This window comes from Micropterus salmoides, unplaced genomic scaffold (assembly GCF_014851395.1).
Source record: "Micropterus salmoides isolate LMB-PRFRI ecotype aquatic unplaced genomic scaffold, ASM1485139v1 Ms_hic_scaffold_23, whole genome shotgun sequence".
Lineage (NCBI taxonomy): Eukaryota > Metazoa > Chordata > Actinopteri > Centrarchiformes > Centrarchidae > Micropterus > Micropterus salmoides.
Genome location: NW_024041484.1, coordinates 16,871,837 through 16,897,137, shown reverse-complemented (window position 1 = coordinate 16,897,137; position 25,301 = coordinate 16,871,837). Strand labels below are relative to the sequence as shown.

At 41.1% G+C, this 25,301-nt stretch overlaps 1 protein-coding gene across 1 annotated transcript in view; it reads right to left on the bottom strand.

The window, feature by feature from the left end:
- The window catches only part of snd1 (staphylococcal nuclease and tudor domain containing 1), a 204,344-nt gene that overhangs the window by 13,828 nt on the left and 165,215 nt on the right, over positions 1 to 25,301 (bottom strand). The window contains exons 21-22 of the mRNA XM_038739206.1: positions 6,907 to 7,020; positions 2,941 to 3,144 (exon numbers count right to left, since the gene is read on the bottom strand). Of these exons, the coding sequence (XP_038595134.1) occupies positions 2,941 to 3,144; positions 6,907 to 7,020 (318 nt within the window). The remainder of the gene's footprint in view (positions 1 to 2,940; positions 3,145 to 6,906; positions 7,021 to 25,301) is intronic.

The window sequence follows — 25,301 nt, the reverse complement described above, 5'->3', positions numbered from 1 at the left end:
TATATATATATATACACACACACATACATATACATACATATATATATATACATACATACACACACACCCCAAATCTGTAGGACAAAGGGTCAGTTGTACTGTAAGTTTCCCCTCACTAAACACACATCAATGATAATTTGTCTTTTTCAACTGACTTTTACTGTTTTTCCACCCACCGCCTACTTCCTCTGTTCCTGCCTTCCTTTTAATACCCCATTTCCCTCTAATCAGATAGCAGCAGCTGGCATGCATATGATCATCTTTTGCCCTACACTTTCACAACAATTGTTTATCCTTTGCCATGATACTGTTGTATAGCTACAACAATGGCCATCCATATGGTGTACGTAGTGGGCATCAGTGAATGTAGGGCTTAAGGCAGAAATGCACTTGAAAAAAGAAATAAAACCCCAAATGGATGAATATCCCTATCTGCTCTCCCTCTCTTGGGCCAATGCCATCCTCAAAGACTGGTGTTAACCTTCAGTGCACTTATGACTGACTATTGATAGTCACTGAAGTGCCAGTGAACATTACAGCCCATCTGTTATACGATGCTTAGCACTGGAGTACAGATTACAATGACCATGTTCCAGTCCCCTGAAATGGATAATGAATAAAGAATGGAGCTAAAATAGAGTAGATAGGAAGGACAAAAGTCACGTTTACAAGGAGGATGATAGTGTGTCTGAGTGAGAAGAGAGAAGGGAGGAGAGAAATAGCTCAGGGTGAGCCAGCTTGGATACTACACTATCTAAAGCTTGAGGGGAACTTTCTATAAAAGAGGGGAAGAGTAGGGGCACGGATCCAGAAGTCAACAAAAGGTTGTATCGTAGAACATTGTTTGGCTCTACTGCCCCTGCACAATAAAGTTTTCTGTTGTCGCACCAGCTGCGGCTGCAGTGCTGCTCATGAATCTTTGAGCCAGAAATGTGCCTTGCATTCAAATGACTCTAGGTCAACCGAAATTAACTGATAGTTTTGTCTACAAAATGTCAAAGAGTTAAAAATGCCCATTGTAATTTCCCAGATCCACTGTGACGTCCTTAAATGTCTTGTTTTGTGTGACCAACAGTCCAAACATTTTTTACAAAGCAGTTGTAATTTTGGCTTTAAAAATGACAAAGACAATGAATCGATTGTCAACATAGTGGCAATTTTCAGTCAATCAACTAATTGATAGTCGACCAATTGTTTCAGCTCTAGTACGTAAAGTTTTTATGATCTCTAATAAAGCATCTTAGCCTCTAACCATTTAAGCAACATCACTGTTACAATTAACCATTAGATATTGGGTCTGATATAATAGACCATAACATCCCTCAGCTCAAACAGTAAAGCTGTGGCTGGGAAATCTACTGTATACAGCAGAACTGCGGTCTTTAGAATCGGTCACACATTCTATGAATCAGAAGCAAATTTACTGCTTTTAGAGGTTTGAAAAGTGGCCTAATCGCACTTCAGCTTGTACGGCTTTGAGCTTGGAAGCAGACTTGATGGGTGGAATTACCAACAAGAAATGCTGTAGAGCTTACTTTTAACACTCACTTGTAAGCACATTGGCAACACCGCTGCTTGTTAAGCTTTCTCCAGATCAAAATATTCATCTGTACCCAACAAGGAAGAGGCAAATGCTCGAGACCCAGCTGTTGAATACTAAAGAGAAACTATTTGATCCAACAAAACCCAAATCTGTGCAGGCTATAAGCCTATTAGTAGTATAGCTGGAAGATTTTAATCACTGTCCCCTGTCTATAGGGTCCATTACCCAGACACTGCATTATGGTCCCCTGGTACAGAGGTCAAAACACTCTTACAATGTTGCACAGTGCTTTATTGACTTGACTGTGAGGTGGAAAGTGCTTTTATCTGTGCTGTTTAGTGGCTTACAGTATATTTGTGTGGTTTAGTGTGTACAAAAATGAGTCTCTGTGTGCGAGTTGTGCGAATTGTGTGAATGCCTTTGCAAATGTGTTCTTCTCACCAGCCTCTAATTTCTATGAATATACATTTTGATTATGTTTGTGAACAATGACTCTCTTGTGGACATATTTCTCCATTCCTTTGTGCGTTTCAATTTTTAAATAAATAGCGGAGTGGCTAATATCGGGGATGTGTGGAAGCAGTAATTGCAGAAGGAATAAATATCCTCCATTTTTCGCTTTATCTCTCATGTACAGAGTGGCTTTGAGTCTGCTGAGTGAATTAGCATAATGAGAGGAAAGTAAATGAGCAACGCTTCATGGTTTGACAAAATGGCTGCCATTTGAGGCAAATTGTAGAGGTGTGTAAGTGCATGTTGTGTTGCTGTGGTCTGACAAGTGACGAGAAGTATTATGTCTCTTGAGTCACAGTGTTCATATTACAAAACCCACAGGCATTTAGTGTAATACTAGCATTCATTTATCAAAGGAAATATATACATGACAAACTCTGGGATGGACAGGAGTAGGTAGATGTAGGCTAGCATGGAAATATGGTAATTGGTGGTCAGAAAACCATAGGCGGCATATGGACCTTTTAACATTAAATAACACACAAGGGGGCCCATTTGCCTATGCTAAACGTTTACTGTGTGCTTAAAGTTAAGAAGAACCTGCTATTATTTGATCAACTGACGCCACTGTCCGTTTAGAACAGCAAATATTGATCCACCCTGTGCATTTTGACAGCACCATGAGCCACTGAATAACACGCTATTCCCTACCTTCAATTCACATATCAACCCAAGTACAAACAACAAATTACTGTCAGTCAGCATTGTTTTCTAAGTGAGGACTCTCTGAGACCAGAAAGTGAGAGATAGAAACAGCACAAGAGGCCTCAACATCAGCCTCAAATTTAGTTTTAGGTCTTCCAAAGCTGAATGGAAGACTTGAAACCGCTTTTTCCAAACACTGCCGTCCCATCACTAGCTATATATCCCATCTCTTCACTTACCATCTTCTGCAGGTGCTTCTCCTTGCGAACGTCCACCATGACCAAGCCCTCCTTAACTAGGCCGAGGCCCACGTCGTCCTTTGTGTCCCCAAACTGTATTGTGACAAATGGGCAGGTGGGACCCGAGTACTCCACATTTAACAGGCACTGGGTGTTCTGGATGTCACGCACAATGCAGTCCACCACGTCCGCGCGGGCATCCTCCTGAAGAAGTAGGGTTTGATAAGGGATTAAGTAGAGAGAGGGGTGTGGGATAGGGGCGGTAATGGATGGTGGGGTTGAAGAAGGTAAAAAGAAGATTGAGGAGGGGGAAGAAAGGTAGGGAAAAAGGTGAAAGGGATAATTTGTATATTATAAAAATTATAACAGATATGCATACAAACATAAATACATGCTATGCAGAGGCTGATAAACAATACAAATACATTAACCTAACTGTGATCTGGTTTCTGTTGAGAAAAAAAAAAACTGTCCACACAAGCTTGGGAATGTGGTCATTAAGAGCATATCATTCACCAATCGGATTACAAGTACATGATCACTCACACAGCTATCTCCAGCCATACAGCACAGCAACTATCTACGCAACCAGTTCAAGACATTTTAGTTTGCCTGATCTATCAAATCGCCAGACTCTCACCCACCCACCCACCCTCCTCCATCTCGTCCCTTTCTTCTTCAGTTAGTTACCTCACTCTCTCTTATTCCTAACCTTCTCAAATGTGAAAGGCCAGCATTTGATTGAACACATGGTGGAGATAGAGGTGGAACAGCTGCAATGCAGTCCTGACCTCCCGTCCTTCAGCAGTCAGGACGAAGATGAGAAAAACAAGGGAGCTGCATCTTCAGAAGCAGGAAGACACTTAAAAACAAACAGCAGTCCCTGGCCATCATCCATCCCTCCCCTACACCATCATCCATCCCTCCCCTACACCATCCATCTCTTCGCTTCCCTCCTTTCTCACCCTGGTCTTGTCTCCATGGCAACCTGCTTCGAGCTAGCCGCCCTTGGGTACGTGCGTGTCTGGTGTATGTGTGTGTGTGAGCGTGTGTGGGCAGGGAAGCTTGTTCAAGGCACAAAACTAAGGGCCTTTTTTGTCCCCGCTCTCCCCCTGGTCAACTTGTCACAGGCGCTGCAGGGGAGCTCGGGGCGAGAGAGAGAAAGAGAGAGAGGGAGAGAGAATGTTATAGAACAAGAATACGTTGACACTTGTTAGGGGGCAATACAAAATTAATGAGAGCCTTCTAGTGACTCTCATCTGCCATATGTGCAGAACAGACCTGGTTCAATGTGTTAACAGGCTAAAAAACATAGCATAGCATTTTACTTATTGTAAATCAATATAATTGTAGCAGTGTGGGCAGCTGGGTATTGTTTGAGTTTCCCAATTGAGCCAATACAATGCTGATACAAAAAAATACTTTTTTTGGAATCTGTTTTTATTTTTTCCCGCAACCTTTTTTCTATTTAACAAAATGAGTCACATGTCTCAGATTACATTTTGCTTCGACACAAACTGGAATTCTGACTACATGAAATACTATTCAATATTAGGAAAAAAGTGATTTAAATCAAGAAATGAGTGATCAAATATTTAGAATGTATGTTATTGATCGGACACAGCACTGACTGTAGACAGAGTTTGAAACACTGAGATGTGTAGTGTCAAAAGGTTTTTAATTTTCATTTGTAATTTTAGCCAAAAAAAAAAGGAACCTCTTGCTCCCTACATGACTGTTAAGGATAAAAGGTAGATGGTAGTACATTAAATGTAATGCAAATGAGTGAAAAGAAGTTGTTTGGAATGATGTGTGACCACAAGCAACCTTTTCATTTTTCAGCTATGTACAAACCACTGCCATTAGGGAGTGGCTATTGTGTGGTTGAACATTTTTTGTGTGGCAAGTTATTTTGCTGTTCATCTTTTTTACAAGTGCACTCTTGGCATAAATGACTTTCTTTAATTAGCTGAGCAGGCATTATAAAGAGGTGGCTGTGTGTCCTGAGTGCAGGCAGCTGAGAATTCACAAGATCTGTAAAAAGACTGGATGAAAAAGCACTAAAGATGTTGTAGCAGTTACTGCTCTGACAGAGGTAACTGCTGCGGACGTCGTGGGGATAACATGTGCATTGTGCCTCCTTCTTTGTCAAGTTGCAAGCACATATTTCAGATAAGCATACTTGTCCTACTAAACAGCAGAACAGTGACAGTCCACCTTGCTCCTGCTGTTTTTTTGAACATATTGTCACTTCATTTAACATTTCAGGAAACTGCACTGGAAAGCAGCAGAATGATCTTGTCCCACTGGCAGGAGTTTGGTGTTTGGAAGATTTTAAGACTTATTGTGAAGCCATTTAATATGTGAAGACAAAGCATTTTGTGCAGGGCATCAGGAGGCAGGTTGTAAGACAAAGACAACAACCTTTCCTGTGTGCAGCAGCAAAGGTGCAGTACAAGTGGGGCGCCGTGTCAACGTGAGTGACACAGTAAAAAGCTTAAGATAAAGCAGACGCATGAAAACACATGAAAGGAAAACCACCAGAAAATAGAAAGAACGGGAAAAAGGTTAGACGAATACAGAGTGACAGAGAGAGAGTGAGGTGAGATGTATGTCAGCTTCCAACATGTGGTAAAGCAGTGTGTGTGTGTGTGTGTGTGTGTGTGTGTCTGGGGGCTGTAAAGTGTAGGTGATGCCTTTGTCCCCCAGACTAGACCAACAGATGTGCCACTTCATCCTCCAGGAGACACTGACTCATGAGACAAGTGACAGTGTGCATACAAGCACTACCAGCTAACACACCAAACACACACCACCGGTCAACACTATTGCATGGAAAGCCCCTTAATTACACTAAAATAACACTAAGTTTTAAATTAACATGGAGAGACTAAATATCTGGACAACAATACAATTCAACAGCACCACTGAACTAACCATACAGTTGAATAATAACCTCTTCAAACCGGTTTCAACAAAAACTGAACACTATAACCTTCATGAAAGTAGATTTATTTCAGGACTGTCCTATTAGACTGCATGAACTTTAGCTAGATGTATCTAATAAACTAGCAACTGAGTCTAGATAAACAATCTAAACAAACAATGTGAAAACTAGTTATTAATTCTCAGAAATATGACATTACAAACATGCAAATACTCTGAACCTTGACTGATAAGGCTAAGTAGAACAAATACCCTTTAAACGAACACTCTGGAAAGCACGCACACACAACCAATTAAAGACATGGCTTAGTGCTGTGTCAATCAGGCACATACCAAAAGAAAACATGTTTGTATCTGCACAAACCACTCAGGCTGCTGCCGGCTCAGGAGGCAACCAATGAGTTGACCCCTTGACACACACAAAACACAGTCACTCACACAGGCAGAGATAAATACGCACACAAGTGGTCACTAGAGGTTGAGTAAACACACATGGATGTAAACAAGAAGATTAGGCCTGCAGAAACAACATTAACTGCTGCTTGGATATCAGACATTTATATGCACAGACACAAACCTGGGTGGTTTGTATCTATCTATAGAATGAGACGGAGTCCGGGTTGTTGAAGAAATTTCCAAAAAAACCTCAAACCTCAAATTGTTCATTCAACATTAATGTCTCTCTGCTACCATGTCAATTATTCTCAATTTTTTTTTGCAACCAAATAAATGAATGGCTTGATTTTTGTCATGGCTCTGTCTGCCCTGTACCGCATGCATTATGTATGAGCATAATTTTCACTAACACTTGCTTGGAATGAAAACTCGACCCTGCCTGTCAATTACAGACTTATCACCTCGTGTGATAAGTGAAACTCAAACAGGTTTTATGTCTTGAAAAGTCAACTTTTAAAAGCTGGCAGGAAATGAGACTGAACAGTTGATATTGCAAAGTTAATTTTGAAGTTTTCAGCTGCGACACATATCTGTACTCTGCACGCATGCTCATCTTGCACTTACGTCCTGTGGGATCTGGATGAAGGCGAAGGCATACTCGGTGGCCTGTGCTGGCAGGGTCCTGGTGCTGAAGGCAGGGGGAATGGCAGCCAGACGATTGGACGACACAACTTCTCTCTGAGGGAGGATGAATGGGGGACAGAAATCAGACCCAATATAAAACATTTTTCAGCAGTCTTCATGGTGTTTATCTATGCAATCATACATAGACACACAGGCATTTGTTTTTTGTATCATGAAATACTGTAGCTGTGAAGTTAGTAAAGTCGGGGTTTAGGGTCAAAAACATTAACTCTTGGGAATCATAATTTATTTATGATTTTGAGGTTAGAGGAGTGTAAAGTGAAGCTCAACAACAATTGGATGACTATGTCTAAGCAGACATGACAGATATCCGTCTCCTGCTACAACTACACCAAAGAAGGCCGACAGATTAATTCAGAAATGTCTGGCTTGTTCAGTTATGATACAGATACGTAAAACAAATGTGTAACAAGGTTGCTGAAAGCTTGCTTTCTGAATTTTTAACATAAGAGCGCATCTCTTAAACCACATGCCTCTACAAGGGAAGGACGTTCTTAAACAAAACACAGCCTGAGTACATCAGACTGTAAATCCATCCTTTACCCTGTAATGTATTTCTTTTTTTCCTTGATTCTGGATCAATTCTCAAATCCATATGACACTTTAATGATGATGAGTTTACAACTGTGAAAGAAGGACAGATGCCATTTTGTAGCTTAAGGGCTGCGAGCTTGTATGTCACCTTACCAATCATTTCACAGCTGTTTCTACAGCAGTACTGAGGCCCCTCTTTCACTAAGCTCCATCTGCTATTTAGCTGAGCGACAAGTTAAGTGTAAAGATGACAATAGACGTCAAGTTCATAGTCGCCAGACTCTTGTCAGATTAGATAACGCACCAAAATGTATGCAAAAAGGGAAACATTAGTTTCCAGTGTGTTTAAATATGATAATGATTAAAGTGTTCCAGTGCTACATATCCCAAAAAAGTTACATTTTCTAAAAGGTGCTTAAGAGACAATGAATCAGGTTAAATTATGCAACGACTACAGGCATTACATTTTTTGAATTTCTGATCTTTGCAATGGCATTAAGATGCATTTTCCTGCATTTACAATCTGATGAAAATGCCTCTGATGTTTCGTGCTCACAGGACAACAAGGATTGTCCTCTTTAATTCAGCACTCTAGTTTGGCCTGGTTCTCAAATTTTAACAAAATGCACATCGCTATATATGTAAGTGTGTACTACATTTTTACTAAAGCAATGACGTGATTAAGTTGATTGATCCTGACAGGTATATGCCAATGTCAGTGATGACCAATCACTGATCACCACAGGCTGAACATGCTGATGGAAAGTCAGACAAATACAGTCGTTAGAAGAGGGGAGTTAATTTAATGAGCCCCATATCTTAGGTTAATGTGTTCATTGGACTGCACAGTCTAGACAGTGAATACCATGAACATTTATTATGGATTAGTACTTTAAGATTTATCAACGCCATATTAGACTCTGACAGCACTGTAAATGTGGGCTTTAAAAATGAAAAGACAAAAGCGCTCTGCTGTGTTTGCTAATGATCACATAATAATTCAGGTACTGACCTATACAGACAGGTGGCAATATTAGCAAGTAATAGCTCATGACACAGAGGCATGGAATCAAGGCCAGAATGACTCAACCTGAAATGACGCAAAACTACAGAGAATGAGGTAGATATCAGCTCGATTTTTTTTGAGTGCCAGGTCGGCCTCGGAGAATCACACTTTCAGCAACATGCCAGGACGCATCGCATCTGCCAGCCAAACCTCGAGCTGTCCCCCACTCTGAGGTCAGTCACACACTGTGCCGTTCCACTGCATCATGGGAAATCTCCCGCAGGCCGGGGGTTGGCTGTATGAGCCACTTGGTGATGCAAGCATGTGTACGCACGTGGGTAGTAACACACACAAAAACGCACTCACAAAAAGGATGTAGTGCCTTCGTCATCACAGAGTAAAAAATAAGAGAGGGGGAGTTCTGCTTTTGTCATTGCTATGAAAAGGAATAAAAATGATACACTCAGTTGCACTCTTTGCTTCAGTCATAAACAATACAGGGAAAACAAACAAGCCTGCATCATATTAGTTCTAAAAACTCCAGCTGAAAGGACACATAAAGGCTGTTAGGTTGCTTTGAATGTGGAAATGAGCAAACAACTGGTGTCTGAACAGATGCAAGAAATAGAAAAATCCTCTTCAGATACTAGATTGCCTCTGGCTGTGGGTTTGGCTGTAACAAAACAAGGCTAATTTTCGAGACCCAAACAAAAGCACTGTTTTAATGATGATGCCAAGATTCAACACTTATCGTCAAATTCATGGTCACAAAGTTACTCACATTGCCGTAGTCAATGTAGAAGACATGAACCTTTGCCGGTGACTCAACTTTCTCCACTCTGGCTCTGTACCTGCAGCAGCAAAAGAATAATTGTGTGAGAGAGAGAGAGAGAGAGAGAACAGAGGGGGAAGAGATAGAGAGAATAGAGCAGAGGGAAACAGAGATGAAGACAGAGGGCACAAAAGGAAAAGGAGATGAGTAAATGATTCCGTGCTTATTTCCCTGGGGAGAAGGTGTTGGAGGATCTGTCTGTTGTGATCGGGGGAGAGGAGCAGGCCGGGGGAGTGAGGGGGGACAGAGGGGATCTATCAGGATGTGGAAGGGCTGTGAAAATTGCACAGAGGCCTCTTTGCAATAAAGGACAGAAATTTAAACCTATTTTTGCCTTGTAGCAAATAACTTTAGTGCATTAGTGCTAATCACAAAAAACAGCAGTTTCACTTTGTAAGGTTAGATTTTCCAGCACATTTGAAAGCTGAATTTCAATGAAAATAAACTTCATATTACAAGGTCATACATATCAGGTTATCATTGATATCAAGTTAAAGGAAAAAGTAAGAGCCAAATTCATATAGAAGCTACTGAAGAGCATGTTTCTCCTCAGACCTCAGTTCAGGAAACGTCTCTTCATATGACCATCACTTGTCTGACTCTCAGCTCCAACAAACAAACGAGAGCTGGGAGGACAAATTGGCTGAGAACCAAGGACAGTGGGAGAAAGCCAAATAATTAAAAGCCACTTGGGCAAAGAGAGAGACAAGAGAACAAAGTTAAAAACCAAATAAGTGATTAACAGGAAGACATAAAGAACAGCAATGAGCACAGAGAGCAAGAGAGAAAGAGTGAGAGACAAAGTGTGAGTGACTGATGAACAGAGGTTTCTCCTTTCTATTTACTTTCACTCTGTGGTGTTCTAAAAGGCCTTGAAAGGCGACAAATTTCTAATTAGCCCCTTAATGAAACAGGCCGACATTCCACATACATCACAGAATACAAAGATGTGGATGCAGAACAATGCAAAAATGAACATAATTAGCTTGCTGAATAATATAGGACTTGTAAAAAAAAAAAAAAAAAAAAAAAAAAAAAAGACAAAAATCTCACACTTTTAGGAGCAGGACTACTGTTTTGTTGAACAAGAAAGATGGACTTTTTATATACAAAAAGAAGAAGAAGAAAGTGAAGGTTAACAACAGATGGCCTGTTTGACTTGCAGTGGTTGCTGGGGCAAGAGAACAACTTTGGTTTTGCACCTTAAAAATCTGGAGGGGAAGATGGAGGAAAGAAAGACGAGCACCTGTGTCGGGGGAACATTTGTTTTTTTTGTTTGTGTTTTTTTTATCAGTTTCGTGATCTTTTCCGCCTTCACACAGACACTCCCTCCCTCCCTCGATCGCTGTGACTTTTATCTGTCCCCATGACCATCTGTAAACTTCCAAAATCCAGTGAGGAGACGAGATGAAGAGGTGTGTGTGTGTGTGTGTTACTGTCAAGCGACTGCTGATTCTAAAGGGCCAAAGCAGTGGCACTGAGCTAATTACACCCTGTGGGTGTCTGCAGTTAAAGCATCACAGGCTTTAATAGAGACAAGGTAAAAGTGAAATGTCACGCTTTCTTAAGAGGGTAAAAATCAAGCAAAGATATATGTCTCATGAAAATTGGTTGAAAATGGCTTAGTGATAGTAGATTTTGTTTCAGGTAATCATAAATCACCTGCTTACAAAGTAATTTCCACTAACTCACAACGGAAGGTGCTTGATGTGGGTTATGCATAGGGTTCTGGATTCACTGTAGAGTCTGAGCATCTTGCTAATAGGTTAAAGCCATTAGTTGTGTTTCCATCAACGTATTTTTTTGCACATTTTGAGGTATCACATTAGAAAAGGTTAATGAAAATGGCAAAATTTGAAACCAGGCTGGCTTGAGTTGGTTTTGGCCTTTTTTTGGAAAACGAGTTAATGCGCTAAATGGGAGATACCTTTGCAAACTAAGTTCTTACATAGGGAACATTACTGATCAGCTTTTTCTTTGTCTTCAAGACAAGAGATGATAACAATTAGCCTATAGCTTGCCCAGTTGAAACACATTCCTAAAGACCTCTCCATTTTTCTCAGAGACATGGTCCTCAGGTCCATGCGACTGGTTTTGTTTTCCAACCTCTACTTGTTTATTACAGCCATGTGTAACATCAACTTCTGACGAAAAATATTCTTTGCAACGTGTCTAATTCACATTTTGTTCTTTTTTTTATTTAAATTTGCTTAAATTAGACAACAATTAGATGAAAACAAGGCTACAGTAAAGCTTTTAAATATCACCACAAGTATCAACATGTTTGCTTACCATTCGCCATCAGCAAACTTGGCTATACAGTAGTCCCCTCGGCGCGCGGCGTACGATCCTTCCAGCGGCGGCTGTGCGGCGATCTCTGCTCTCATGGTCTCCATCAGACTTTCCAACTGGCCTCCTGACAAAAGACATGAGTGAGATTGAGAATTCCAATGCGATTAGAGTTGTTGTTAATTTCTTTAAGTTGCATTTAATTACATCACTCATCTTACGGACATTGATGTGTTTGCTGTAAAAGATTGGTAAAGAGTTCCCTTAGAGGAAAAATTTAAGCTGCAATGGTGTAAAATGGGTCTAAAATTACATTTAATGCTCTCAGCTTCAGAGGTACAAGCATGTTTTGCTCTGGCTTGGATGTTGGCTTGACCGGGGATGATTGACAGAGGATGGGTCCTAAGGCAGCAGCATAAATTAACACACTTGTATCTGACCCCTGCAGAGCTACTATATAAATGCATTGGTATAAATTAGTCTGATGCAACTTTAAAACGTGTGCTTCAAAGACACAGACATAGGTAATCACCCGAGTGTCTTACACTGCCTAGAAGGTACTTCAAACATGGATTCATGTGAACAAACAATACAAATCCTTCTTGGTACAGCACTCAGGTCCTCACACATCTTGAGATGATAAAACTTCAGCAATAATGGTATTCCACAAATAAGCCCTTACTGCCATTTAGAGACTGAAGCCCCATCCACACTACTGCGTTTTTCGAATTACAGAGACATTTTGCTACGTTTGCACCTCCCATCCAGACTACAACGGCGAAAACGAAGACCTAAAACGGAGAAGTTTAGAAACGCTGCCGACCCCGTTTTGCATTTCAAAACTCCAGAGGGCGTTTTAGTGAAGACGGGCCAAAACGGAGGACTTTAGAAACAATGACGCAGCCGCTCACGCTTGGCTCTCTGATTGGGTCTTAGAAGTCATGCAAAGCAGAAACACGATGCTACTGACCGGGTTTTTGACATGGTATCTTTATTAAAATACACTGCTCAAAAAAAATAAAGGGAACACTAAAATAACACATCCTAGATCTGAATGAATGAAATAATCTCATTAAATACTCCTTTCTTTACATAGTTGAATGTGCTGACAACAAAATCACAAAAACTATCAATGGAAATCAAATTTATCAACCCATGGGAGGTCGGGATTTGGAGTCACACTCAAAATCAAAGTGGAAAACCACACTACAGGCCGATCCAACTTTGATGTAATGTGCTTAAAACAAGTCAAAATGAGGCTCAGTAGTGTGTGTGGCCTCCACGTGCCTGTATGACCTCCCTACAACGCCTGGGCATGCTCCTGATGAGGTGGCGGACGGTCTTCTGAGAGATCTCCTCCCAGACCTGGACTAAAGCATCCGCCAACTCCTGGACAGTCTGTGGTGCAACGTGGCGTTGGTGGATGGAGCAAGACATGATGTTCCAGATGTGCTCAATTGGATTCAGGTCTGGGGAACGGGCGGGCCAGTCCATAGCATCAATGCCTTCCTCTTGCAGGAACTGCTAACACACTCCAGCCACATGAGGTCTAGCATTGTCTTGCATTAGGAGGAACCCAGGGCCAACTGTACCAGCATATGGTCTCACAAGGGGTCTGAGGATCTCATCTCAGTACCTAATGGCAGTCAGGCTACCTCTGGCGAGCACATGGGGGGCTGTGCGTCCCCCAAAGAAATGCCACCCCACACCATTACTGACCCACCGCCAAACTGGTCATGCTGGAGGATTTTGCAGGCAGCAGAACGTTCTCCACACCGTCTCCAGACTCTGTCACATGTGCTCAGTGTGAACCTGCTTTCATCTGTGAAGAGCACAGGGCGCCAGTGGCGAATTTGCCAATCTTGGTGTTCTCTGGCAAATGCCAAACGTCCTGCACGGTGTTGGGCTGTTAGCACAACCCCCACATGTGGACGTCGGGCCTTCATGCCACCCTCATGGAGTCTGTTTCTGACCGTTTGAGCAGACACATGCACATTTTCGGCCTGCTGGAGGTCATTTTGCAGGGCTCTGGCAGTGCTCCTCCTGCTCCTCCTTGCACAAAGGCGGAGGTAGCGGTCCTGCTGCTGGCTTGTTGCCCTCCTACGGCCTCCTCCACGTCTCCTGATGTACTGGCCTGTCTCCTGGTAGTGCCTCCATGCTCTGGACACTACGCCGACAGACACAGCAAACCTTCTTGCCACAGCTCGCATTGATGTGCTTATTATTATTATTATTCTTGCTAATTGCCTATAATTTCCACCTATTCCATTTGCACAACAGCATGTGAAATTGACTGTCAATTAGTGTTGCTTCCTAAGTGGACAGTTTGATTTCACAGGAGTGTGATTGACTTGGAGTTACATTGTGTTGTGTTCCCTTTATTTTTTTGAGCAGTGTATTATGTACCGTGCAAATAACACTTATCTGCCTACACTTGTACTGTGCATGTCGCCATATTTACTTTGCAACGACTCCCAGTCTGTTTTCCGCCGCCACACTCCTGCGTTAATTCAGTAACAATCCAAAAAAAACTTTGTTTTTATTTATTTTTTCGCCAAATCTTCTTAACTACGGAATAGACCATCTGCTTCATGTTTACACTGGCATGTGCATGCCCAGTGTACCTTACTGTGCGTTTTCAGTCGTTTTAATGTAGATGGAGATAAACTCTAAAACGCTGGTGTGGACGGAGATCGTCCATCCATCATCAACCGCTTATCCTGCTAACAGAGTCGCGGGGGGCTGGAGCCAATCCCAGCTGACATCGGGCGAAAGGCGGGGTACACCCTGGACAGGTTGCCAGTCCACCGCAGGCCACACATAGACAATTAACCACTCATGCTCACACCTAAGGACAATTTAGGGTCACCAATCAACCTAGGCTGCATGTCTTTGGACGGTGGGAGGAAGCCGGAGCACCAGGAGAGAACCCCCGCAGGTAGAACATGCAAACTCCCCACAGAAAGGCCAGGGTAACCGGGGTTTGAACCCACAACCTTCTTGCTGTGAGGCGACAGTTCTAACCACTGCACCATGGACAGAGATCGTATTCGTTTTAATTCTCCGTTTGTAAACTAAAACGGTGTGAATGTGTATGGGGGTCTGAGACCAAATCTATAAATAATCTGTTGTTCTTGTAGCTGTTAGCCAAATAGCACCACAGAGCTAATGCTGGTTTGACGACCCTGTTAGAGAAATACAGCTTTGAGTAAAAGTGAGCCAGCTCTTCCAATGGGCCCTCACGGCCAATCAAGCCATTATCTCATGTGCAACAGACCTACTATGGTGGATTCAAGGCGAGAATGTGGCTGTCAATATGGTGGAAGTAGGAGAAATCAGATAGTGAGTCAGTGCACCATGGAGTCAATGACTGTGGCAAGTGGCAGTGTGATATGCACCGATCAGTTGCAATTGGGGAGCCGATCGTGAGCGCCGCAAAATATGTGCATCTCTAAGGGAGCCACTTCCTGGTGTTTGTGTAATATGTACACTATATTTATTTGTGTATGGTAGAGTATGTTTATGCTTCCGTGTCTATTAATGGTGTGTGTGGTATGTGGAAGCAATTACAGCCACTAGGTTAGTAAAGTGGCCCACATGAAATTCCATGGTGGTATTTTTAGAGGCCATTTTCACTAATCTGCCACCTGGGAGGAGGTTTTGTGGGTAGACCACGGTCATCAGTAATGGACCATCTTTAACCACACATGTTCACACAATGTGAGGGAATATAGAGGCAAAAATAAAATCTTTTCAGTACCACACTTTCTAGTCTTACAACAACACTAAAAGTAAAACCAAAGCAAACTGACAATCACTGTGTCTAGTGCCATCTTTCTGGAATAACCAGATTTCTTAAACCTGTAGTACAGAAGAATGCAGGTTTTCTAAATCAGGGTAAGGGATTATGAGAAGCCCAGTTAACACCGCTAGATTTCCTCTGGAAACCTTCCTCTCTGCTGCAGTGAAGAGACCTTTAGTCATAGCCGTGTATCCTTATATCCACAAACGTAAAATTGAGCCTACCAGACTTAAACAATGGATGGATATAGGATAGGAGAATATTTCTAATGGGAAAGCTTTTCCCTGAGGAACGTGGGGGAGATTACTCTATAGATGGAAGAAATTGATCACTTTCACTGCAAACAATATTTCTATCTGTATCAATATAAGGAAAATATGGACATTAAGACAAGCAGAGGTAAAAATAGATGTTTTCTTTGTAAATATCTTTAAATTGTTACAAATAAAAAATCCAAAGTTAAAGATAAATTGAATTAGTTAAAATGGTTTATACAGTTGGACAGTAGACAATTTGTAGAATTTGAGTATGTGCAAATTGTGGAGAAACACTGTGTTCTCACACTGCGGAGACTCACCGTGAATATGCCAGCCATGACCCAATTACTGACCATCTGCATGTAAACTTGGGTTTTACAGTTATCAGCTTGCTGTAGCTCAGGTCAACACATTCTCTGATTTCCTGTCTTAACTTTATTTCTCCCACTAACCTGGTTTCTTGTGTGTAAATGTCGTTGGTGTGTGTGTGTTGGGGTGTGTGTGTGTGTGTGTGTGTGTGTGTAAAACGTTCTGCTTACTATGCATGTAACTGTACTATCAAGCAAACAGCTTAGATGCAGGCAATGCAGCACTACAGCCTCAAATGATAAATACACATCTTTCTTTACTGCTGCGGTGAGTTGTTATTAACACCTAACATTTATTTATGCTTTTGGAGAACAAGTAAAAATGAATAATGTTGCCGTGTTCCAAGGGTTATCGGTGCTGATACAGGGAAGCAGCTGCCAACCAACAGCAGAAGGAAACCTTCATTAGCATGATGTCAAACTTAAAGAAAAACACCAGCAAAGAGTACGGCGGGATTTAGAGTGTGAAGGAAAAGCTAGCAGCTCAGTTTGATTGTGGGGGGGGGGGGCTAACACCTCATTGGCCACCCACTGGTACACCAACTGCTGATGAATGCAGTAAGGGGAATAGGAGTATAAATACACACACACAGAGACACCCCAAACAGACGCATCTTCAGCTTTTTGTAGAGAAAGCAGTTTTTGGAAAACATGTCAGATGAATTGCTTCCTGAAACCCTCGCTTCATATGCACAACACACAGAAGTAGTGTGGTTACATCATTATGCTCCAGCTTCGCCACAGCAGCTTGGTGCAGCCTTATAGCCAGCCACCTCCTTGATTTATTAATCTCATTAAAAAAAGTTAGTGTGCGCCTTCGTTCCTTCTCAGAGAGAGAGTGTGTGTGTGTGTGTGTGTGTGTGTGTGTGTGTGTATTTACACACTGACATATTTATTTCTGTTCGTGGGCCATGTTCCACTTTGGGTCCAGAGTGAACCAAATTAATAGCACATAATATTTAAAAGGGTTCTACCTGCTACAGTGGTGTGAAAGTGTTTGCCCGCTTTCTGATTTCATATTTTTTGTCACACTGAAATATTTCAGATCACCAATTTGAAATATTACACTTTTTCAAACCACTGTACATATATTTTCACACACATGAAGCTTTAATGGATGGACGTCTTAGCTCAACTAATTATAATGCTTTATTCATGTAAATGGTAAAGCAGGACTGAGTGACACTGTGGAAGTGTAATACATTACGGGGGGGCAGGGGAATCACACCACATCGTGAACAGTGTACTGATTAGCTGATGATGAGCTGATTATGAAGTGAGCAAATCTCTGTCAGCCTGAGAGCCACCTCCTTGATGTCAAATCAGATGGTCAGCTAAAATGCTCTTCTAAGCCACCATGCTGCTAGCTTTACAACTTAACTTATAATGCAGTCATGCTGCTGCTCTTATTTCCAACTTGCACCATGGCTTGGTGCAGATGAAGTTTTGTGCCGTTTTCTTGCCATTGGACCGACTCACAGATTTCCCATGGTTAGCTAAGATAAATGTGTTTAAACTAAAAATATATCTATAGCGCTGATGATCCCTGCAGTCCGATGCCTTCATTTCCAATAGTGCCCTGATGTTTTGTGCAGATTGTGTAACAAATATTGAGGGTCCGTTTTGATTTAAATTTTTTCTCCGCTGTTATTTCTCATGTCTCACTGTAGGCTGATAAAAGTTAGACTGTAGAACTTTTCTCAAGGTTTAATTTGTCTTTATAGGCTCTAGCTGGGGTTATGTGGTCATAGTTATGGATGACCAATTTTAACAAGCTGATTTATGATCCGCTGTGACCCATAGATTCACTTCAATTACCCCCAAGTCAAGTCCAGTCACACTTTAACAGCTATGTCCATTCACTGACTGACATGAATCCTGGCCAGTTAATTTTTTATTTATTTAAAAGAAGAAATAAACATGTTTTTTTTGGTTCATTTCGCCGCTGCTGAATGAATGACCACGCTACTAAAAGTTTTACACGATTATCAATATGACTGCGACATTGATTTTCACTGGCACACCGTGGCTCCCTGTGTGCAAAGCTAGTGTGTGTGCCAGTGAAAGAGAGAGAGCGAGCAGCAGAATGGGGAGAACGTGACGGTGAAAGTTAGCGGAGGAAAATATTTAAGTTACTTAGTAAGTTACCCGTCAGGCAGACATTTGCAGTGTAGGTCACACTGTGTCCATTAAGTCCGTTGTTTCACAACTGCAGGAAAAGTGAAGGCGGTTTGCGCAAGCTAACAGATTAAAGCACGGTTTTGGCTGTAATTGAAACCTAAATAAAAGTTTTCCTGCGCAAAATGTGTGTCACTTTACTTAAAGCAAACAATTACATGTTATAAGGTCTTATAATTAGTTCACATGGTATTATGTCCACCTGTAATATATTTTACAGGGATAGGTATTTTAACACTTTACTTTAAGCAAACAAAAGACATGCTATATAACATTAAACATTACTATAAGCTATTATTCCATTTTATATCACTAATTCTAAATGGTGACTAAAGTGTATTTATAACGAGGCAGAGTCTGTGGTTACAATGTGTTATGGAACATGGTCGGAGATTCTAGCGATTATAGCGATGACCTTCATAGAAGGTGTTACCAAAAATTTATTTTAAGTTGACAAAACAACTCCTGATGCTTTTACTGTAGACATTAATATGAGATTAATATGTGGAACTCTATAGGATCACTAATATGATGAGTAAAATATAATCCATCCTTATTTACTGGATAACTCTTTTGCAACACAGCTTTAGCCCTTCCTTGTCTGAAGCAAGGATACTGCTTAAATTGAAAACTGACACCTTTTAATTCATACACTGTGTGCCTGCTGTGAGCATTTTCTGACATGTTTTAGGGCTGAACAATTTTGAAAAAGAATGGAATTGCGATTACTTTTGAGTATCATTGCAATAGTAATATGATCTGCAATATGATTATTCTCATTTTCATTAACATATTAAAATGATTATGCAGGGGATTTACACAAAGATTTGCTCCCAAGTCTGTAGAATATGATGTGTAGGCCAGGACATACAATATACAACAATATTTAATTTCAAATGATGTTTTTAGCACACATATCACCTTTACCAAATGCTGCACATCCTGCTATTTTAAAATTGCAGGCCATATTGGGTTTGATTTAATTGCAATTAATGGTTCAGCCCTAACATGCATGTCAACATTTGGAAGGTGTGTTTGATTTAGTCTGCAGAGTGTGCCTCATGCATCATCATTATTCTCTGCTGGGATTTACGAGGTCCAATTTGCTGTCCAGGCTTATTGGACAAAAGGTGAACTGGCTTTGGTGTTAAGAATTTATTAGGAACTCATCATCCATGTGTGCAGGTTTAAGTCCAAGTGAGCTCTTGTGTACAAAGGTATAGTCAGAAAATTCTGTAAATATGCATATCGCAACACAAAGAAATATACAGAAAGGCCAGGCATGTGGAACCACACAATACAAGACACTACTGCAGTCAGCATGGAAAAAAAAACAAAAATGAGCTTAAAATGCTGCAGACGTGGCCCTCTGGGGTCAATTGAGTAAAGTCTGAGAGTACAGCATCCCAATGAAATTCTGAATGAATGTGAACATTAGGAAGGAAGTGCAGCTAGGACACACATTACAGAGGCAGATTCCACTTTAATTTTGGCATAAAGACAAACTAAATATCTGCGTGCAGAAGGGGACAACCATGTCGAGCGTGAGTGCTCATTTTGTGTTGAAGGGAGAGCCAAAGCGATGATGCAAAAAAACAGCTAACCCACTGACTGTGCCTGATGCTGGCCAATTTCTCTCCGTCCTCATCTCTTTATTCCGCTGTTGTTTTTTCTCTTTCGTTTTGTAATTTGTTTATACACCATTATGGCTGCAGCTGTTTGTAAATCATATATAATTACATTGTGAATACTCAGGGCAGAGTGAGGGAGCGATTAGGCTTAAAAACAAGAAAACAATGGAGAAGGAGAGAGAGAGAGAAAGCGTTAGAGAGACTGACAACAGTTGTACAGGTTGGTTATGATCGTATTTGATTATATTGTGGCACACAGTGTGTGAGCAGAGACAAGGGGGAACAAAAAGCCAATGAAAACAGTGAATCATGTGCCCTTTCGCTACGCATCCCAAGGCCATACAGAATTCTATTAAGATGTTTACGAAGGCCATTAAACCACAGAAGGGTAATAATCACAATTTGACAGAGGCAGAGGCCAAGAGCAATGGTTGCTTAAGAAAGCGTTCTAATTCCCTGGCTTATAAGAATGAAGGAATTAAGAGTCAAAGTGGAGTGCATCTATGAAAAGGACACCTGCCAGGGAAACAATCGACTGGACAGGATCCAGAAACATAAACCTGGTTATAATTGACTATAATTTGTGAAGGAAAAAGCAACATCTAGTAGACACAAACTGAAGCTTACACACAAGTGTTTTGCCTCAATATTCCTGCTTATCTTAGATATATTGAGGACCCTTTGCTGTGTGGCTGACTGGTCAAAGTGTGGAAACATGGATGTCGCATCATCTACCATCTGAGAGATTCAGTCGCTGAACAGAGCTTTGTGCTTTTGCTCACCTGTTAGTTTGCGTGTGCTAAATATGCATGAGGTTTAGACAGGCTTTATCCTCTGGGGTAGAGGAAGGGCTACGTTTCAGGACATACAAGCAACACTTCAAAAGGTAAAAGGCTGCACTGACAAACAACAAAACACAGGCTTGGTACAGTATGTACTGGCTCGGGAGGCTGATTTTGTGTATGCGATTCAACACATACAGCTGTTATGTGTCCAATGCCCCCTGTGGTTGGTCAACAAAGAACCGAAGCTCACCTGGGGATATTTGTACATTTTCTGAAGACACAGTGTGACAAGGAGGGAGCTAAGACAAGAGAAAGTCCATTTACTCCCCTTCCTGAATGATGTTTAAAGCGGTGTCAGCATCTGCCCAGTGTTGAGGGAGGTCACTATAAAAAACAAATGATCCCCCTGCTTGACTAATGCTGCTCCACTCCCACTGGAGAGTGATATGGATTATATCTCATGCAATACCCCACCACCACCACCAATTACCCTGTTCCATTCGACCCTTCCCGGCAGTCTGGAGCCCTTTACAGCAAATTACTGTTTCTGTAATTGGAAAAGCCATCACTGAAAAATCTAGACAGAGACAGCATCTGTGGCTCTCTTTTTGCATCAGTCTCTCCTGCTCCGCTCTCTGCCACCTGTCGAGCCTCATTGACTGGAGCTAATGCCCTGTTTTGATTGTGAGTAGTCCAAATATATTCACAAGATGGCCCTGAGCAACATTTGGGGAAGAGGACCTGGGGGGTGGATGAGGCTGGCCAATTTTGAAAAGAACCCCATTTGGACCTGTAAGTGGCTCACCACTGTGAAAAGTGTCATTCAGCCATTCAGCTTTAGGTAAGACCCAGAAGCTGACATTACTGCAAATCATGCTTGCTAGGATAGTGAAGAATGCAGATGAAGACGCTTATTTTCCGCCTGAAAATCAAAAGCACCCCGCCTCAAAGCGACAGGTGAGCTGACCTTTTAGAAGCTAAGTTGCATATCTGATTTAATAATGAATGCCTTGGGAGGGAGGAGATCATCCGGGCAGGTTCTGACCTCTAAATATTGCATCCGCTGCAGTGGCAGGGAGTTGGGAGAGTGAAAAACTGCGGCATCGGCTGCTGCGTCTACAGGAACTTTCATTCACCTGCTTGGTTACTTTGCTCACGGTAGGTATATGGTCTAAAGCCACCACAGCGAGGCCTTGTTCTTTTTTTCAGCCTGTTAAAGTATTGAGTATTGAGTGTGTGTCTAATTATTTAAATTACATCAAATTTTATTGTGACTGAATTTAAAATTAAAATGAATATGGTTTAACATACAAGCAGCTTTAGCTTTAAGATGATTTCACTCCACAGTGGGAGAACAGTATAGTAATTAAAGCCATTGTCCACTAATTTGATGGAATCATTAAACTATTCAATATAATCATTTATACAATTGTTACATTTAGCCCTTTGTTGCATTTCTTAAGTCTTGAATGAAATCTGAGTTATGTTTTTCCATTTCACAATTAGTACCATCACTTCATTGTTTTAATTAGACTGTTAAGAACTTACATGATTAACAAAAATTACTTTCTCAAATGCTTTTGAAAAACGGTAGGTTCATAACACACTGGTATAGGAGTTAATTATCTCAACCCCTGACTGACTTTGGCTTGATGCCCACAGTGCTGCAGAAAGATATTTTATCCAAAAATAATAATAACATACAGGAAGCGTTGCAACTTCCATTTCTACGTGTGGACCATTGGGGGGGGGGGGGGGGGGGGTATTTTTTTTTTATCTCCATTGTATAAAGTAATAATCTGCTGCCTGTCTGGCTGCCTTGACATGACATCTAATTAGCGGGCCACTCGCCCTGATAATATGAAATGCTACAGTAATTTTAAAGTCCTTTTATAGAAATCAGCACCCGTATACCAGTGTTACTGTGTCAAGTTGCCTCCACTTAATACAGACTTGGACATGAAAAGAAAGCTGATGATAATGTGATACTGTGACATCACTGTAGGGAGGCCATGTTGGCTGACGACACAGTTGTGTGGGAAAGCATACATTAAAAGAGACCGCCAACACAAAGAAGGAACAAGTAAACAAGTAAATATGAAAATTCTCCATTGGCAGTAAAGAAAAGCTCACGAGAAAATAAAATTGAAACATTTCAAAGTAATGGAATTCAATTTCAAAAGACAGAAAGGGGCCTGGTTTGAAGTGTAGCCAGAGAGAGAACAGCTCTCTGCCTGCCTTGCTCCATCAGTTGCTGGGTCCAGCATCATTAGGTGATGAACAGCTGCTGTGTGTAAAAGGTAGAAGTGTGAATAATGTGGACGGAATGGCACCTGGTTGGGGGGAACGACTCCACTCATAATGAGTCTGTATGGGTGCCAAGAAACAAGCACTAGACAGGACGTACCGCCAATTGCGCTGCAGCTGAGGCTTGCGGTGGGCAGAAAATGTGTTTGTTTGGCCGAGCCAGGCCTAGCAATCCAGTCCTACGGATGACAACTGAGTGAGGTCCAAATCAGGGGGAGGCTGCTAAGTAGGCAGAGAAAACCCAGTAGGAATGTTTCCCATTGATACAGCATGTACGCAAGGACAGCCCATGCAGGCTGCTAACTCGTACACGGGAACCAGGTATGTATGCAACACACAAAAGGTGATAAGAACTAAGGTTACATAATTGGAGAAAACATCATGCTGGGGATACGGAAAGGGCCAATGGAAAATGAGTTCAAACTGGCCAAAGCAAGCAGATTTAATCTGCATTCTGAGCTAGTTTGACAAAAAAAATCAAGTCAATTGTAACTCAGTGTCCACTTGCTAGTTTTACGAGGCTCATTTTCTTTTTTCTAAGCAGATGAAGTACAGTATGTCATACGGATAGCTCAGTTGATTTTAGTTCCATACTTTGGTCATGTGATGGCCTCTATGAGCTATGTAGCTGAATGCTAAGGTAAAAGCTAGTAGGTGGCCTTTAGTTAAAAAGCTTTTTTCCTACTTATGTTTCTGTTCTATAACAATCCATATTCGTCAGTGACTTTTCCAGTATAAACACAGAGAGCTGATCGATAAAAGGCCAATACCAATATTGATTTGAGTTACATAAAAGATACATTGGCCTAAATTTTGTTTCTTTAGATAACATTTTGAGAAGGATCACTTAAAATTGCATTTTTTCCTTTTGAATTTTGACCCAGTTAAAAAATGAACTTGTCTTGGCTTTTTAGTGGGCAAACTATGAAACTGTTTCTAAATTGTCTCAAACATCTCTTTGGCATTTCTATACTGCAATAATTTCTACCTATCAGCTGACATATTTATCCTTTAGCTCTATTCAAAATCTAAATTAGTACGTAATGGAACTGGGGCACAGTTTATGGGTTTATAGAGAAACGTTACTACTTTAAAACTTATGTCTTTGATTTAGAAAAAGAAAAGTGGCAGAGCATCCGGAACTGAAGTTGCAGTCATTATGGCTACGCACCCATAAAGACTTCAGGGCTATGTTTAGTAAGTTTTTAATTATGTCGACTCTCCAGCATAGTGCCAAAGCAACACAGTGTACAGTGCAGAGTCACTCCCCACCCCCCGTGCCTGGAGTGGCCTCTGTCTTTTAGTGTCCAAGGTCACTCAGATCTATGCAGGTCCCCCTCTGACAGTAATTACATATAGCCTCCAGAGAGAGCGCAACACACACAAGGAAATTCAGGAGAGAAAGAGAGAAAGCACTACGAGGATGAGACAATATGTGCGAGAGAAGGGAGACCAAGAGAGATAAACGCATACAACAGATAAAGACCAATAAAATAAACTGAGGATTAAAGAGCGCAATCCCTCAAGCTTCTCAGTGACTTGGAAAAACACATTCTCAATGTTAAATTAATCATGTATTGAGCTTGTGTAAAGATATCCATATATGAAAACCCCACACTTAAGAGTAATTAAATGTAAATAATTAAAATGGGTAAAGGGTACAGAGCGCTTGGGGCCCCCAGAGAATAAAAGATATTAAACTGCATTTTCTCCACAAAATAGAATCACCTCGAAGATAACAGTATAAAGATTATTTCATGGGCCTGCATCTATTCATTTAAGTGCAACAGCTATTTAGGCTTTTCAATCAACCCGGCCCTCAGCAGACCACAATAAACAAACAAATCCTGTATGCGCTTCTGTCAATTATGTCAACTTGCATCCTTCTTTCTTCTACCTCAGGGGTATTCAATTAGAATTCAAAGAGGTCCAGTTAGAGAAAATTTCCTGAAGCAAAGGTCCGGAACATCGAAACGACTAACTTGTGTTATCTTTCAGTACCATAACGTATAGTTGTATCAACATATATTTTAGTCAACAACGGACTGTCAAATCAAATAATATTTTTCACATCAAACTGGAGGGATAATAATTAATAACTACTCTAATATTAAATTCTAAATTTAAATTTAAGTAAATTAAATAAAGTGCCTTATTATTTTAGAAAAATTAAATAAAAAGTGTAGCTGAAGTGATGAAGTGTAGTCTTAACCAACTTTATAATAAACACTCAACACATCATAACAAAGAACAGCTTAATGCTCCTCTCTTCTCTTTCATTCCCTCTTTCAGAGCTACCACTCCTACTTTCCCTTGTTCAGTGAG